This window comes from Ailuropoda melanoleuca, chromosome 2 (genome assembly GCF_002007445.2).
Source record: "Ailuropoda melanoleuca isolate Jingjing chromosome 2, ASM200744v2, whole genome shotgun sequence".
Taxonomy (NCBI): domain Eukaryota; kingdom Metazoa; phylum Chordata; class Mammalia; order Carnivora; family Ursidae; genus Ailuropoda; species Ailuropoda melanoleuca.
In genome coordinates this window covers 39,049,218-39,066,406 of record NC_048219.1, presented here as the reverse complement: position 1 = coordinate 39,066,406, position 17,189 = coordinate 39,049,218, and the positions used below count along the sequence as shown (strand labels likewise).

The following is a 17,189-nucleotide window of genomic DNA, read 5'->3' as shown; positions in this document are numbered from 1 at the left end:
GCGTGAGGCACAGCAAAGCTGTAATTAGAAACTGGATTCCTTCCAGTCTGCACATATCCCTGGACTGCTTCTCTTCAACCACAGTAAGTATAGGCTCAAAACTGATCACAGTCACGTGAAGATTATCCCAACAAAAGCACTGGGAAAAATAATCTGCTAAAATTAAACATTTTAGTTTAATAATGTACATAAAAGTCTTTGTTAAAGTATAAATGACATGTTTTATTTAAAAAGTAATCATCCTCATCATACATACATAATTCCTTCTAAAGCAGTCTTGCAGCTCTTTCACATGGTGTTCGGGGTTACCACTGGCTCTATTCCAGAAGCACGGCCACCACAAAGCAGATTGTAATTCATGAGCTATTATACGTTGGGATTTTTGCAAATAAGGTACTTTGTGAGGCAGTATGGGGAAAAAAAATTTAAAACACACAACTTATATCCATTTACAGAAATAACAGTCCCAGCTGTGAACTAATTACTATGCTTGGAAAATGCTAGCATCCTCATAAAAATCTGGTTAAATTATGGTGCAAAATCTGAATTTTTTGCCAACATGGAAAAGGGCACATTTATGTGACGTCTCCTAAGCATTTCCCTGAGAGCATAAGGAATGTTATTAACTTAATGAAACATTTCAGCCTCTAGAAGGGTGTTCATCAAGGGAATACCTCAGAGGCAAAGACTTCTTGAGGACTGTAAGAAAAATCTGTGGGTCCTAAGCAGAGGAAAAGAAATCACCATGAAAAGTACAACCAGCTGAGAACTCACCCGGAAGAAGGGATGAGAGATGAGAGGGTTGCCCCTAACCCAAATATTCTCCTCCTATAAACTGCTGGCAGGCTTTTTCCACTTTACTTTGAAACTCTGCCATTTTCTGTGAATGAGCCACTGGGTTCCAAGGCACTCCCTTGTAAAAATGCAGCTGCAGCCCAGCTTGGGAAGTGCACGGTGCTGGGGTTGCAGCAGGCACTGGTAAGAGTTCCAGGGGAGGGGGGAGATGATCACAAGTCATCCTTTCTTTCTGGGAAGGAGTCTGAGCAGCACTGCACCAGATCAGCCAGACTAAGACGACTGCCTGGGCAGGAGCAGAGAGGTGGGTGATCTGGACATGGGAGGAAGCCAGCAGGTGGGGCACGCTGGGAGGAAAGCCCTGCATCAGGAGAGGAGGCTAGCAAACTCAGAGGAAAGTACCTGGACCCCAAGGGCACTAGGGGATGGGAAGTGCTACAAAAACGGAAGACCTTTGTTCTTAGGAAAAGAGGTGGAAATTTACACTTTCCTTTCTCCACCCTGTTCACGCCACCCTGTTTCTGAGCCCCGAAACTCAGGCAGGTACCCTGAGCATTATAAGTCAACAACACGAGGGGTTAACCTGCCTCAGAAGGCTTGGCTTGGGAACTCAATTGCCAATCTCCCACTCTTCATGGCAAAGTGTTTCAAAGTCCGCCTGTAAGCCAGCTGTCTGGAACATGATAGAGAATCCCTTCACAAGATTACTTATTTGTGAGCAATTCTTTGTGTATTCTCAGTTTTAGAATATAATCAATGTGCTCTGAATCTCCAAAATATCTTCTAAGATATACAGAAAAAAAATGAACCTTTCATAAGGAAAAAAATGCCCAACATTTGTGTCATCAAAAGGACACTTTTGTATTGTACATTCATATACAATACTTCCTATCAACATTTATTACTTAATCGACACTTAAGCACTAAGAATAAATGTTCGTTTTCAGACACAGAGCAAATTCAACAATCTATCACTTCAATAAACCATTCCATTATTAGGAAATAGTTACAAATATTCTCTACGCAAGTACTTTATATCATTCTGGAAAACAATCAAGAGGCAAAGCTTTAAGGCTACATATTAAGGCTACCTTGGTTGTCTGAAATATGTATAAGTTAACAAAGATACTTTAGCAAAAAGGGAGTATAAATTAAACACTATTTCCATTGTAGGAAAAGAAATACTATTACAAGCCAACAAGACATTCAAAATAGTATCTTAAAATTTATTGCTATTACTATATGGCAGGATAGAGTATTGCTCAAACTGCCCATTTCCGAACACCAAGAGATTCTCACTTTTTTTATCTTTTAAGCAAGGCTACATCAGAATAAAGACTTTTGAAATTAAACCTTCTTTTGTGTTAAAAGAGAAATTTATTACAATAAAACAAGTGCAAGTGTTATTAAAGATGCTGGTTAAAATTATAAAGTGTCTATATAATTTTTCTAGTATAAATATTGGAAGTAACATCAACAATTCTGTATGTACATAAAACTTTGAAAACATAAAATCATGCACAAGGCTGAAATATAACTGCACATTGTCCTTTTAGGTATCACCGTTCTCTTCTCCTGGTCCCAGATCAGTCCAGAATATGAAAATATATACTAATTCCTCAGATTCCAAACTTCAAATTTTCAGTGTTTTAAATGTATATCAGTTATTACACATTAACAATGCTTTGAAGTCATTATATTCTTGCCAAGTGGTTCTAGTTCCCATATGTCCCTTTTTCAATAGATCTTGGACAAAAAGTTGAGCTAGAAAAACTGATTAGAGGAGCCAGTGTGACACATATTCCCAATGATTCATTTAAAAGTGGCATAAGGGTGTTTTATGTATATATATAAAAAGACCTACAAGGCATGAGAGACAGTGAGTACCTCAATATGTGAATAAAAGGAAGCAGCTCACACTCTGCCTGCTTACTGGGCTCCATGATCTACAGATCGGAAGAGGCAGAGCCGTGAGGAAGTAAGGGCACATCAGAACTGCTGGGAGTGTGTGTGTCTGGGGCCTGGAGGTGGAAAGCATCACAGAGAACCAGCTGGGGAGAAGTGTGTGATTATAAAGGGAAATGAAACAGTATTACCTATCTGCTCTTGCCCACCCTGCTAAAGCAGGAACTGGGTCCAGCCTGGCCTTCCTCGGTGCACCCCAGTAGGGCTCTGGGGTGACTGTGTTCCCCCAGCACTGTGCAAACAGCCACTGCTTTTCAGACAGTGTGAAGACACCGCTGCACCCTACTGAGGACAAGTCCACAAACGTGAGGAACGAGATTATAGGTTTGGACATTTCACAGATACCAGAGACTGAACTAGGCCTCAGGCCTCAACATGAAGGCAGGGGAGACAATTTTTACAAATGAGCCGCTCACGCCCAGAGAGGTTAAGCGGCTCAGCCAAGGGGAAGACTAGGAAGCTAGATGTGATGCTTATTCCTCTAGACAGCACTTATCACACTTTCACGTGCATATAATTCACTTGGGATCTCATCCAAAATGCAATGGGTCCGTGGTGGGGCCTCTGATTCTGTACGTACTGGCTCCTAGGACAGGCTAGTGTTGGACGGACCACACTTTGAGATGCAAGGATCTACAACACAAAGAGGGAGCCACCTCCATCTCTCTGGGCCACAAGCACATCTCGGAAGTCTGGGGCAGAACGGAGACTCGCTCCAGTGTTATCTGCCTACCCAAGCACATCCCCAGGCAAAAGGTGCATTGCACGAGTGAGCAGCTATCTACAAGACAGTGTTAATGTATTTTCTGAGAGCACCATGACTATATGAACAGCTAAACAAATAACATAATTCAACTTGAGTAAATGGAGAGATCTGCTTGCTGGAAAGAAAACTAATCTTTTTCTCATGTAGTCCTTCTTACAACGAACATGATATAAAGGTATAAAAAAAATAGCATAGGAAATTTCATAGTAAAAGGCCACACGTGCACACAAATACATATAGTATGACTTCAAAGAAATAAAATGCGTTTTATCAGAATAAAGTGCTACCACTGCTCCCAGCTAAAATCATCTCCTCTTCCAAATACAAGGAAAAAACCTTGAATTGTAAGGAAAATGACTGCGTTGCCTGCCAGCACAAGGCCACAGGCTCCCCACTTGATCTGAAACACAAGAAAAGAGGATTAAATCTTTACTTTCTTCATATTGCACTCTTTGAAAGTCTCTGCTATTTTCTGCATTAGAATCATCCAATGAAATATTACATAAAACTGCTAAAAGGCTTAATAATGTAATAGGTGGGAGACAATGAACGATTCAGTAATTAGCCTAATTACTTCGTGAGCCTTGATAATTAAGTCTGTATCATCCTTATCATCTTCCCCATTAGACATATTTCTCGACTTGTTTTCAGTAGACGATGATTGCCTTAAGTAAAATACAAGCAGCCAGAATATAAAGGGTCCAATTATAATATTGGGCACTAAAAGTTCTATACCCATTGCCTTCTTTCAGGAAAACAGGAACTGGAGAGTTATGGATTGGTCTGTTTCTTTTTTAAGCTTTAAATAATAATCTGCATACAAATGAAAAGAGCTTTCCAGCTTGGCATGGTTCTACAGAGGCACAGCAGCGGATGAGAGTACCCTCTGGTGGGCATTTTTTGTTTTACTCTAACCAGTAGAAAGAAAACCAGTGAAAGGTTCTTCATAAAACTTGATGCATAAAACAGAAATCCACAGGGCCAAACATAAGCAGCACTAGTCTAAGGCACAAGAAGAATAAGGTTGTGATGATTTTGCATTCAAAAACCTTCAACGCCTCTCTATTATCTAGATAGAGTTCAAACTGGCATGGCATTCAAGAGCCTGCCCAACTGGACTTGACCAGGCTTTCTAGCCTCATCACATCCTTTTGGCTCCATCATACTGAACTGTTCTTTATACCACATACTGCCTTTTCACACTTGGGTGCCATTCCATATAACAGCCTTTCCTACTTTAATCAAAACCTTATTTATCCTTAGAGGCCTACATCAAATGCCAGTTGGAACTTCTCTCTTCCCAGTGCTCCTATGGTGTTGTGATCATGTTTCAATGATCACACATAATGCATTTCTAGTGTACTTACCCAGCAGGCTAGTTTCTGTACTCTCTGGAACACAGACAGTACCTGGCTCCTATTCCTGGTATCTTACAAATAGCAGATGTTCCAAAGATTCAGTGCCCCAAGTAAGATATACAATGCTCCAAATAAGAGTTTCATGAAATTGAAACAGTATGTAGTTAGGGGGAATAAAAGCAAGTAGGATGAAAGACAGTGAATGTCAAAGAAGTAAATAAATTATACCCACAGTGTGTGTTTTGGAGACATTAAAAGAAAAATTTTATATTAGATGTGAAGATGGCATCTATTCACTGTATCTTCTAGAGGCCATGTAATTGTCCCTCAAAAAATGCCTACTGTATTGGGCTGAAAATCATGTCCATGATCCTATTTGCAGAAGAAGAATTTGATGTGATGTTCACTTAGGGAACCAGAAGGGCATTGCTACCATTGTCTCCGTGGATCGCCCTAAGAGGTAATAAGGACGTAAGCACAATTCCAGAAAATAGCTTAAAGTCGAAAAAGCACGAAATCACATGGTCTGGCTAAAAGTTGTGATGAGAAACAAAGAAAGCATTCTGAAAACATGGCCAAGACACTGACAGGGAGATCTACAATGGAAAAGAAACTAAAAACACGTCTGGATTTGAGTATTAAGCCTAAGCACTGGAAATGAAATTAATGTTTTGGACACAGGCTTTTGAAGTAAACTCAGCAACCACCAGGCAAAACAATAGAAAACAAAACTTACCACAGACACACGGGCAAGAATAACAGGAAATCCAAAGGCAGAGACAACAATTCCAGTAGTGAAAAAATATGCCAGCTCCCGGCAGGCACTACTTGTTGCGTCCGAGTCATAAGTTGCTCTTTTGGCAATGAAATGGGGGATGGGAGAGATGACGTGAAATATCAGGACAAACAAGGGCCAGTAAACGCTGTCAGGTGGACCCAGAAGAAATGCAGAAAGAAAAGTTATGGTTACATTTTGAAGACACGCTGCCATTTCAAAGTCAGAATTATCTTCAATGCCCAGGTTAAATAATCATTCATTTAATTGTCAATACTCATCCATGAGATGATTTCTACCAGGAATAGGTAAGATGTAATGATTAAAAATTACCAGTCCATTAATATGCAGATAGTTTACATCGTTTTAAAAAAAAAACTACACAATGTGTAATCTAGAATCTTTGTTTTCTGTTATTACTAAGATGTAATTTTTTTTTAAAAGATTTTATTTATTTATTTGACAGAGAGAGAGAGAGCACAAGCAGGGGGAACTGCAGGCAGAGGGAGAAGCAGGCTCCCTGCTGAGCAGGAAGCCCCATGCGGGGCTTGATCGCAGGACTGAGCCACCCAGGTGCCCCTGAGATGTAATTTCTTAAAGACAGAATCAAAGACAGAATCTTCATTTAGTGAAGATGACTTCACCTAATCATCTTTGCTTTCCCTACAGAACACAGTGCAGTGCCTTGAACACGCTAATTCAATAGAGATCTTTTGAGCGTATGCATGTTAGAAACCCTTCAATGGTTTAGAAAAACCCAGATTCCTTGCCCTGGCCTACAAATCTTTACATGATCCATTCATTTCGTGCCATCTTCTCTTCATTCACTCAGTCAGGAGCCACACCAGCCTTTTTTCTGTTCCTTAAACACTCTGAGCTCATCCCTATCTTAAGGCTTCTGCACTAGCCAGGCCCTCGGCTTGGAATGCTCCCCTCCCCCTCTTCTCATTGGCTTGTTCCTTCTTATGTAATCTAAACTGAGACGTCTCCTCCTAAAAGTGGCTTTCCCTGACCATTCAATTTTATTTATTTATTTACTTACTTACTTACTTATTTATTATCTTTTATTGAAGTGTAGTTGACACACAATGCTACATTAGTTTTCAGGTGCACAACACAGTGATTCTACAAGTCTGTACATTATGTTATGTTCACAAGTGTAGCTACCACCTGTCTCCATACATCGCTAATATGATACCACTGACTATATTCCCTATGCTGTGCCTTTTAACCCCGGGACAAATTCATTCCATAACTGGAAGCCTGCACCTCCCACTCCCCTTCACCCATTTTGCCCATTCCTCCTCCTCCCAACCCAACCATCAATTTGTTCTCTTCAATAAATGGTGGTAGGAAAACTGAATAGCAACAAGCATATGAATGAAACTGGATCACTTTCTTAAATCATATATAAAAATAAACTCAAAATGGATTAAAGACCTGTAAGTGGGGGCACCTGGGTGGCACAGTCGTTAAGCGTCTGCCTTTGGCTCAGGGCGTAATCCCAGCGTTCTGGGATCGAGCCCCACATCAGGCTCCTCCGCTGGGAGCCTGCTTCTTCCTCTCCCACTCCCCCTGCTTGTGTTCCCTCTCTCGCTGGGTGTCTCTGTCAAATAAATAAATAAAATCTTTAAAAAAAAAAAAAAAAGACCTAAAAGTGAGACCTGAAAGCATAAAACTCCTAGAAGAAAACATGGGCAACAACTCTGACATCAGCCTTAGCAACATTTTCCTAGCTATGTCTCCTCAGGCAAGGCAAACAAAAGCAAAATTAAACTACTGGGACTACGCTAAAATAAAAAGCTTTTGCACAGTGAAGGAAACCATTAATAAAATAAAAAGGCAACCTATTGAATGGGAGAAGATATTTACAAATGATATACCTGGTAAGATGTTAATATCTTAACTATATAAAGAACTTACACAACTCAACACCAAAAAACCCCCCAAATAATCCAATTTAAAAAGGGCAGAGGACCTGAAGAAGAAATGCAGATGGCCAAGACACACATGAAAAGATGCTCAGCATCACTCAACATCAGGGAAATACAAATCAAACCCACACTGAGATACCACCTCACACCTGTTACAATGGCTAGTACCAAAAAGATAAGATATAACAAGTATTGGCAAAAATGTGGAGAAAAGGGAACCCTCGTGCACTGTTGGTAGGAATGCAAATTGGTGCAACCACTAAACAGTATGGAGGGTCCTTAAAAAAAATTAGAGTTACCATATGATCCAGTAAGTGCACTACTCGGTATTTACCCAAAGAAAACAAAAAAACACTAATTTAAAAAAGATACATGCATATCAGTGTTCACTGCAGCATTATTTACAATAGCAAGGATACAGAAGTAACCCAAAAGTCCATCAACAGATGAAGAGATAAAGAAGATACGGGAGACAGACAGACACACACACACACACACACACACACACACACACACACAAACACAGTGGAGTATTACTCAGCCATAAAAAAGAATAAGGTCTTGCATTTGTGATGACATGGATGGACACAGAGGATATCATGCTAAGTGAAATAAAACTGACCACCCATTTTAAATACTTCAAGTTATCCTTAAGCACATCACACTTTTAACTTTTTGTACAGCACTTATTCCTATGTGATAGTTCCTTGTTATGAGAACAACAATCTAATTTGTCTTAATCAATCACCATTTATCCCCATGGCCTAGAATGAGGTATTCCATTAACACTTATGGAAGAAATAAAATGAATTTTAAGTATGAAAGTTCTAAAAATAAATATGCTTACTAGCAAAAATTTTAGATAGCCTTTATTATAAGAGGTAACAATAATACTGTATGCAAATTTTAATGTTCTGCATTTATTACAAATTGCCCTCTGCTTTTCAATTATATTTTCTCTGTAACTTCTTCAAAAATGTGTTTCTCCATCACATAGATGTTTATTACGCTTCATTTCTTGAGGGGAAAAAAAGCAGTCTCTACTCACGTTTATATATCCACATCACAGAAGGACGTATCACCACAACACAGAGCCACCCTGATAGCCAGCACCTCTAAGCAGAAGTTGTGGCAAAGCTATACGGTGAAGAAAGCTTATTTCGGCCACAAATCTAGGAGTGCAGGACGGTAACCAGAAAGCAAGAAGGGGAAGGGCCCTTCATGAAGAGGACTCAGGATATAAACAGTGAATTCTAAGTCCTAATTTCACAAACTATAGGAATTTTTGTGTGTCCTAAACAGTATGCGTGAAGGGGCCTTTCGAGATTCTCTAGTCTAAAGCCCTTATTTTACCAGTGAGGAAACGGAGATATAGATAGGAGAAGAGTCTGGAATAGATCCAGCTGTGACCTGACATGCCCACAGCCAGGAGCTCTTAATTCTTCCAAGAACACAGTGACAGTTTTCTGTAAAACAGTGTAGGAGACCACGTTCCCATTCGCAGTAAGCCACCAATATTCTACTCCAAGAACCGTTAATACAGAAGCAACCTTGTTTACATACAAAATTTAAATATTAAATGTTAACTATTCAGAAAACATGTAGGCCAGACATTGGCCAACTTTTTCTGCAACGACCAAACAGTAAATATTTTAGACTTTGCAAGCCGCAAGCTCGCTCTCTCAACTACTCTGCCCCTGTAGTATAAAAGTACCCAAAGATAGTACATAAACAAGTGTCGCTGAGTTCCAATAAAATGTTAATTACAAAAACAGGCATCAGTCCGTGTCTGGCCTGTGCACCAGTTTGCTGACTCCTAATGTAGACGATAATCCTGGGTCACCATCGTTAAGATGTAAAACTGATTTCTTTGTCATAGCAGTAATGGCTCATTTTTTTTAACCTTACAGAGATCACAGAGAATTAAAACACTTGAATTTAGAGTTGGTTACAGAATAATGGTCAAGAGATTCAGAACATGAGTCCAATCTGAACATGAGTCACTTAAGACTGCGTGATTTGGGTTAAGTCTTTAACCGCTCTGGACTTTGGTTCCCCAGCTAGAAATGAGGATAACTTATATCCTTAAAGCTACACTCAGGTAATAGCTGCAAATGCTCTGGATGAATGTCAGTTACTGCTTATAACTGGCTCCCTCTTGTGTGCAGACAATTTCTGTGATAGTTGGCCAGAACTGGGGTGAGAGATTTTGTTTTGTTTTGTTTTTTAAGATTTTATTTATTTATTATAGAGAGAGCAAGCAAGAGAGCACAAGTGGGGGGAGGAGCAGGAGAGGAGAAGCAGACTCCCTACTGAGCAAGAAGCCCAACGTGGGGCTCGATCCCAGGACCCTGGGATTATGACCTGAGCCGAAGGCAGATGCCCAACTGACTGAGCCATCGAGGCCCTGGGGTGAGAGATTTGAACTCATCAATGTCCTACCGACTCACTCTAGTTGGTTTAAGTTAGTCCCATTATCTTCTGTGCAGTTAGCTGCTCAAGCCAATCACCTGGGAGGCATCCCCAAACCCTTTCCCCTTGCTGAACCCTAACATCAGTTAACAAAACCTGTTAGTTCTGCCACTCGGATCTCTCTCCTTCCTTTCTTTCCATTGCTACTGCCGTGGCCCTACGTTTTGCTTGATTTATGACAGCAGTGCACTGCTACTCGTCCTGACTGCACTCTCAGCACTTTGCTACCCATGCTCACATTTGGGCCAGACTGACCTTCTTAAAACATAAACTCCCTCAACCTCCAAACCTATTCTCAAGGTATTTCTCCAGCTCCTATTGCCCGAAGCATACAGTCTCACTTCCTTTACATGGCATACAGTGCCCTAAAGACTGACTTGACTCTACATCCTTGACCAACCCTTCTTCTGCCCATCCCAGCTACACTCTGTGCTCTACCATATTGAACAACATGCAGTTTCCTCCACAGTCTACAGGCTTTCATGTCTGTGAGCCTCAGCATAGGACTTTCCTACTGCCTGAAGTCCTCTTTCCTCAGTTATCTCCACGGCCTGCTTCCTTATTTCCTTTACGTATCTGTTCACAAGCACCCTCTGAGAGAGGCCTGCCCTGACCACTCTCTCCTGGGTATCTGTGCCCTTTATCCTTTATTCTTCCTAACAATTCTACCACGGATAGAATGGACACTTTTGAATCTGTTTATTGTCTGCTTCCCCCACTGCAATATACACTCTAAGAAAGCATGCCCTTCGTTCTCTTATTTCTTAATCCTCCATTCCCATAATGGCAGCTGGTACATGGTAAGTACTCGAGCAACAGCTGCTGCAGAAAGAAATTTTGTTGAATGCTCCCTCTACCTGGAATGCCCTCCCCTAACTCATCAGCCCCACAAAGTCTTACTCACGCACCACGTCTCGGCTTTAAGAGCACTGCTTCTCTACAGCCCTCCCTGACTCTCCCAGGGAGACTCAAATACGCCTTTTCAAAGCGCTCAGTGTACTTTGCTCTCAACTCCACTACAGATCAACTGGATCACAGGCTGCCTGCCTCGCAGGCACAACTAGAACTGTAAGCTCCTTGACAACAGGACTGTGTCTCTTCATTCTTGTAGCCCCAGCTGGTCCAGAGTAGGTGCTCCGTCAATGCTTACTAAATGAAAACAGCAGGTTTAAAAAAGAGCTTTTCTCTGTACAAATACAACTGCCCCGTAAAGGGACCTGGACTTCACTAATTCATTGGTGAGAGCTTGGTGCTACGCCGATGAAACTTACCAATACTCATACTAATGGTGACGAAGGCATAAAAACAAGAATAGTTCTTTTTGAGATGATAACTTACCCATAATCCTCTAAGGCACATCCCAGCATGAGAAAAGTCAGCCCAATAGCTCCACTGAAGGATAATGCCACGAGAGCTGTGAAAAATAAAACCAAGAGTTAAAGGTCCCACATCAGTGGTTGCCAGGAGCTAGGGGAGGAGGGGAGGAATGGGGAGTGCCTATTAATGGGTATGGAGTTTCTTCTGCCGGTGATGAAATGTTCTGGAATTAACTATAGTGATGGTTGCACAACCGTGTGAATATACTAAAAACCACAGAATTTTACACTTTTTTAAAGATTTTATTTATGTGACAGAGAGAAAGAGCGCACAAGCAGGGGGAGGGGCAGGCAGAGGGAGAGGGAGAAGCAGGCTCCCCGCTGAGCAGAGAGCCCAACATGGGGTTAGATCCCAGGACCTTGGGATTATGACCTGAGCTGAAGGCAGATGCTTAACCAACTGAGCCACCCAGGCACCCCGAATTTTACACTTTAAAAGGGTTAATTTTATGGTATGTGATTTATATCTCAATAAAAACATTCAATTAAGGAAAGAATTAAAAGGTCCCTAATTTAAGCAAAGATAGTAATTTACTTATTTCATGAGCTGATGTCACATTTGACTGGCAAATGGCTGCCTAGTCCACCACTTTAAAATCATTAGGTGAGAAAGGTCTCAAGCACTTCCCAACTCCTGTCTAATACATAAATTCCCTCTATTCGTCACAAGAGGCCAGTCAGCCTGTCTGCACAGCTCCAGTGAAGGGAACTCAATACCGCCTGAGGCAGATCATCTCCTGACAGTATCCAAATGCTGAAAATCTTTCAAATTATATCCAAAACTGCCTCACTGTAATATATATACCCTTGGATCATTCTGCCTCCCCCAACCACAGTACTTCAAGTATTTGAAGACTGCTTTCATGTTTTCATAGAAAATGATTCCCAACTAGTATCCATGGAATAAAATATTTATTCCCTGCATCTGTTTAACACTAATCTCTGAGGGAGTAGGAACATATTTGTCCTTGTCACGCTGCTGAGTGGGAGACAGAGTATCAGGGCTGTTAAAAAGTCTTGAACTCTCAGTCATCAACAGGGGTTCATATCTTAACACTGCCACCAACTGGTTGTGTGACCTTGGAGAGAAGCTGAACCTCTTTCAATCTGATTTCTCACCTGTGAAATGGGAATAATGGTGCCACCTTATCATGAAGCTTATGGGAAGTAAAGGAAATACTCCATGTGAAGTGTTTGGCAAAAGGAGGTGCTCCATAAATAAATGTTGCCTGATGAAGGCATCTGCTCATTTTAGCAACGTTCTTTGCTAAAGGTATAACCCCAAAGCACAGGACACAATTTAGCCAAATTTTCTTCTAAAAAATTCATAATGCTCAAAATTATTCAATAACTTAACATTTTGATTGCTTCCTTTTACTTTAAGAGATTTGGGGAGACTGTTTTATAAGAAGATGCCAAGGTGCTTTTTAAAAACATCTGCAAGTATACAGACATTAGTGGACAAGGAAAGACTGTCAATTTTAATTTTTATATTTTTCCATGTAGCACATGTCACTTTTTAAAGAAAAACTTACAAAATTAACTTTTCACATATTGTTTCATTACAGATAATCTTTTCCCCACTGGCACTGTCCCCTCCCTGTGCCTGACGATCCGCATCAGTCCCTGCTGTAGAGGGTTCAAAGCTAGGAACCAGACGTCTTCCTTCTGTTCAGTGACACTGATCTCTCAAGGCTCACAAATGTACCTCCAGTGGATTCTTTTTTTTTTTTTTTCCATCAGCAATTACATCATCTGCCATCTTTTAAAGTTGGACCTAACCAGGAATCCAACTCCATTTCTTTCCACTGTACACTTCTGCTGACATTGCATTCAGCCCAGAGCTCCCGGTATCACAAGGGCCCAGCCACATCTGATGCTGCAGCCCAGAATGGGTCCTAAAAACTAGGCCTGCACCTCGTACTCCACTCTGGACTACACTGCCTGAGTAGCCAACAAAGACCGCAAATTCAACACACGTAAAACTGAAACATCCCACCCTCTCCTTCCAAACGCACTTTTTCCCTTTAAGTTCTATCTTGTTTTTCTTTTTTTAAGATTTTAGGGGTGCCTGGGTGGCTCAGTCGTTAAGCGTCTGCCTTTGGCTCAGGTCATGATCCCAGGGTCCTGGGATCTAGCCCCGCGTCGGGCTCCCTGCTCAGCGGAAAGCCTGCTTCTCCCTCTCCCTCTGCTTGTGTTCCCTCTCTCGCTGTGTCTCTGTCAAATAAATAAAATCTTAAAAAAAAAAAAAAAGATTTTGTCTCTGGACACAGAGAGAGCACAAGCAGGGGGAGCAACAGGCAGAGGGAGAGGGAAAAACAGGCTCCCCACTGAGCAGAGAGCCCGATGTGGGGCTTGATCCCTGGGATCATGACCTGAGCCAAAGGCAGACGCTTAACAGACTGAGCCACCCAGGCATCTCTTTAAGTTCTATCTTGAAAGACCACCCAACACTATCATCACACTCTTAGAGAAAATCAGCAAGTCAAGGTGACTCAATCTCCCAGATGTCACTCTGGGAGACTGAATGAGTGAGTGCCCTCCCCAAATTCATGTTAAATTCTAGAGCCAATGTGATGGTATTTGAAGCTTCTGGGAGGTGATTAGGTCATGAAGGAGGAGCCCTCATGGATGGGATTAGTGCCTTCCTAAATGGGACTCCTGAGCTCCCTTGCCCTCTCTGCCACATGAGGACACCGTGAGAAGACGACTGTCTATGAATCATGAAGCAGACATTCACCAGACCCTGAATCAGTTCGCACCTTGATCTTGGACTTCTCAGGATCCAGGACTGAGAAATAAACGTTTGCTGTTTAAGCCATCCAGTTTCTGGCATTTTTGTTAGAGCAGCCCTAAAGGATTGAGATGTCCACCCTCTTCAACTGAACCCTCCGCTACTACCCTGTGCAGGCCCTCATCATCTCACGCCTGCCTCCAACTGTGACTCTTCCAATCCATCCTCCATGTAGCAGACAGTGATCTCTCAAATAAACAGAGATGGTGTCGCCCCTTCACAGCTGCTCTCACAGCCTACGAGTTGTCTGGCACATGCTCTCTCCACTTGGAAAAAACTCCGTCCTTGCTCCATCCTTAGTAAGCCTTTACCTTACTGACCTTTTTAGACTCAATGCAAAATTGCCTCTTTTGTGAAAGTAGTCCTCTTTCTCCCAGGAGCAGGGTCAAGTAATCCCATCTACATTCCTTTCCTGGGGCTGCTATTAACAACTTACTACAAAGTGAACCCTTTAGAACCATGGAAGTTTATTTTCTCACAGTTCTGGAGGCTTGATGTCTCTAATCAAGATGCTGGCAGGCCCATGCTTCCTCTGAAGGTTCTAAGGCAAGATCTTTCCTTGCTTTTTCCTAACTCCTGGTGGTTGCTGGCAATCTTTGGTGCTTCTTGGCGTCTACCTGCATCATTCCCGTTTTTGCCTCTGTTTCCATGTGGTGTTCTCCCTATGCCTCTACATGCAAATTTCCTTTTTTATAAGGACACCAGTCATTGGATTAGGGCACATTCTAACCCAATACCATCTTAATTTGGTAACATCTGCCAGGACCCTATTCCCAAATAAGATCAGATTCACAGGTACTGAGGAGTTAGAACTTGACCATATCTTTTGAGGGATACAATTCAATCCACAACATCATCTCTGTGCTCCTCCTGTCATCTAAGCACATCTTGGACACTTCAATAGTAATATAATTATTTCCAGTTCTGTCACCCCAAAATTACTTTTATCTTTTTATCCCAAGTCATAGGCATACATTAGTCCCTCAATAAAAGGTGAACTACCTGTAAAATGCTTCTTTCCCTTAGTCCTTTTCCATTTCATAGTCTATCTTCCTTTTCACTACATCACAATTTCTTTTTTTTTTTTTTAAGATTTTATTTATCCGACAGAGATAGAGACAGCCAGCGAGAGAGGGAACACAAGCAGGGGGAGTGGGAGAGGAAGAAGCAGGCTCATAGCGGAGAAGCCTGATGTGGGGCTCGATCCCATAACGCCGGGATCACGCCCTGAGCCGAAGGCAGACGCTTAACCGCTGTGCCACCCAGGCGCCCCCACATCACAATTTCTAACACATTCACACTTAACCATTTTTATTATTGGATAGTTTGGGGGCATGACTAAATACCACAGTGCAGTACTGAGATACTACTTGTCACCTGTTTTCTGCATTTGCTTCAAATGGACATGTTACACACTGGACACCATCCAAGTAAATCGTATTTACTAAACTGATATAAAACTCATTCCGAAAGAATGATAAAATGTGTCTGCCGCTAACAGCTCACATACTCACATACATTTCAGATTGCCCACACATGCGACATGCGTGCAAATATACTCTATACATGTTTACAGGAGATGTTGATTAACTGGGAAGGATCCTTGGGTACAAATTCCAAAGAGGACAGTAATTCCAACAGAGAAACAAGTTACACTACTCTCTTCAAACACTGGAAATCGAATGGTTTCCCACCAAAATAACAAGAAGCCTTCCAATAGCCTCTCCCACCGCAGGTATCTCCCATTTCTCTAAAGGCATACAGATAGGGGAAGCGGTTTTTTTGGTACCCCCTTTTTTAACTGCCCCATTCAAAAACACGCATTTTGCAAACACTACTTTCTTGTCTGTCCATAAACACTAAAGAAAGTAGCGATAACATTCCACCTAATCTATTCTCCACAACTGCGAGAAATACAGAATTTCTGGGGGCTTTCCGTTGCCTGCAGTCAACTCTGTTCAACTCGAAAAATCATCAGTACCGAGAAGATTAAGAGCCCCGGTACTTTAAGAGCCGAGAAGACTAGAGACAATGGCTGCTCTGGAGGAAATGGGAAACTGCGGAGCTGCAGGAAGAGGGAGGAGAGGCATCGGAGTGGACATCAGGAAGTGGAAACCTACTCTGTTTAAAACTCGGCAGAGGTGGGGGCGGGGGGGCTGCTCCGAGGAACTGAGGGGCCGGGAGGTGATGCTCCCGGGCTAGCCCGGGTGTCCCAGGGAGGCACTGCTCCTGACTCCGCCTGGAAGGCCCCGGAGAGCGGGGCAAGAGCATGAAGAGCAGTGAGATTCCACCCGCGCCCCGCGGGGCGAAGGGAGAGTGCGAACGCCTACCGCCCCGGAGAGGCGGGGAGGGCGGTGGGCCTAGGGGATGCCGTCCCTCGCCCACGCGCTGAAGGAGCAGCTCCAGGCTTAGCCCCGGACGGAGGCGACACCCCACCGCAGGACCAGGGAGCGAGTTGGGGGGGCCACGGATATACCTTTAACACCCGCCATGTCTCCTGAGCTGGGGCCGCGGCTGCTTCCGGCTTCCTGCCACAGCCCGGCTGCCTCCCAGACCCTGCCCGGCACCGCACAACGGGCCCTGAGCCCGCCCCTTCACGCGGAGCCCCGCCCGTGCCCGTCCCGATCCTCTCCGCCCTGCCACGCAGAGCCCCGCCCCTGCCGGTCCTGATCCTCCCCTCCCGGACGCGCACAGCCCCGCCCCTGTTTGTCCCGGATCCGCCACGCAGAGTCCTGCCCATGCCAGTCCCCTGTGGGTTCCAAGTTCACCCCAAACACGCACAGCCCAACCGCTGGGGTCTCGATCTCTCCCCGCTTCGCCACTCAGAGCCCCGCCCCCGCCGGTCCCGATCGCCTCTCCCCGTCCACTCAGAGCCGGATCCCTGCTGGTCCCAAGCTCACTCCCGCCACGCAGAGCCCCGCCCGCACCACCCGAAGCCCCGCCCAGCTCGACCA

General features: G+C 43.1%; 1 protein-coding gene across 1 annotated transcript; it reads right to left on the bottom strand.

Annotated features, from left to right (window-relative positions):
• Positions 1–201: 201 nt before the first annotated feature.
• Positions 202–16,861, bottom strand: LEPROT. Its single transcript, XM_002923635.4, has 4 exons — positions 16,712–16,861; positions 11,404–11,479; positions 5,621–5,807; positions 202–3,926 (listed from the first exon to the last, which is right to left on the bottom strand). Exons 1-4 carry the CDS (start codon positions 16,725–16,727, stop codon positions 3,810–3,812), a joined length of 396 nt encoding a protein of 131 aa, XP_002923681.1. The 5' UTR covers positions 16,728–16,861; the 3' UTR covers positions 202–3,809.
• Between the last annotated feature and the right edge of the window lie 328 nt (positions 16,862–17,189).

Excerpts from the sequence above, each read along its gene's own strand:
- LEPROT (XM_002923635.4), bottom strand. Across the intron at positions 5,808-11,403 it reads TGTGCCTTAGAGGATTATGG|CGTTTACTGGCCCTTGTTTG; the intron begins GTAAGTTATCAT and ends TCCACCTGACAG. Across the intron at positions 3,927-5,620 it reads TTCTTGCCCGTGTGTCTGTG|ATCAAGTGGGGAGCCTGTGG; the intron begins GTAAGTTTTGTT and ends CTTGTGTTTCAG.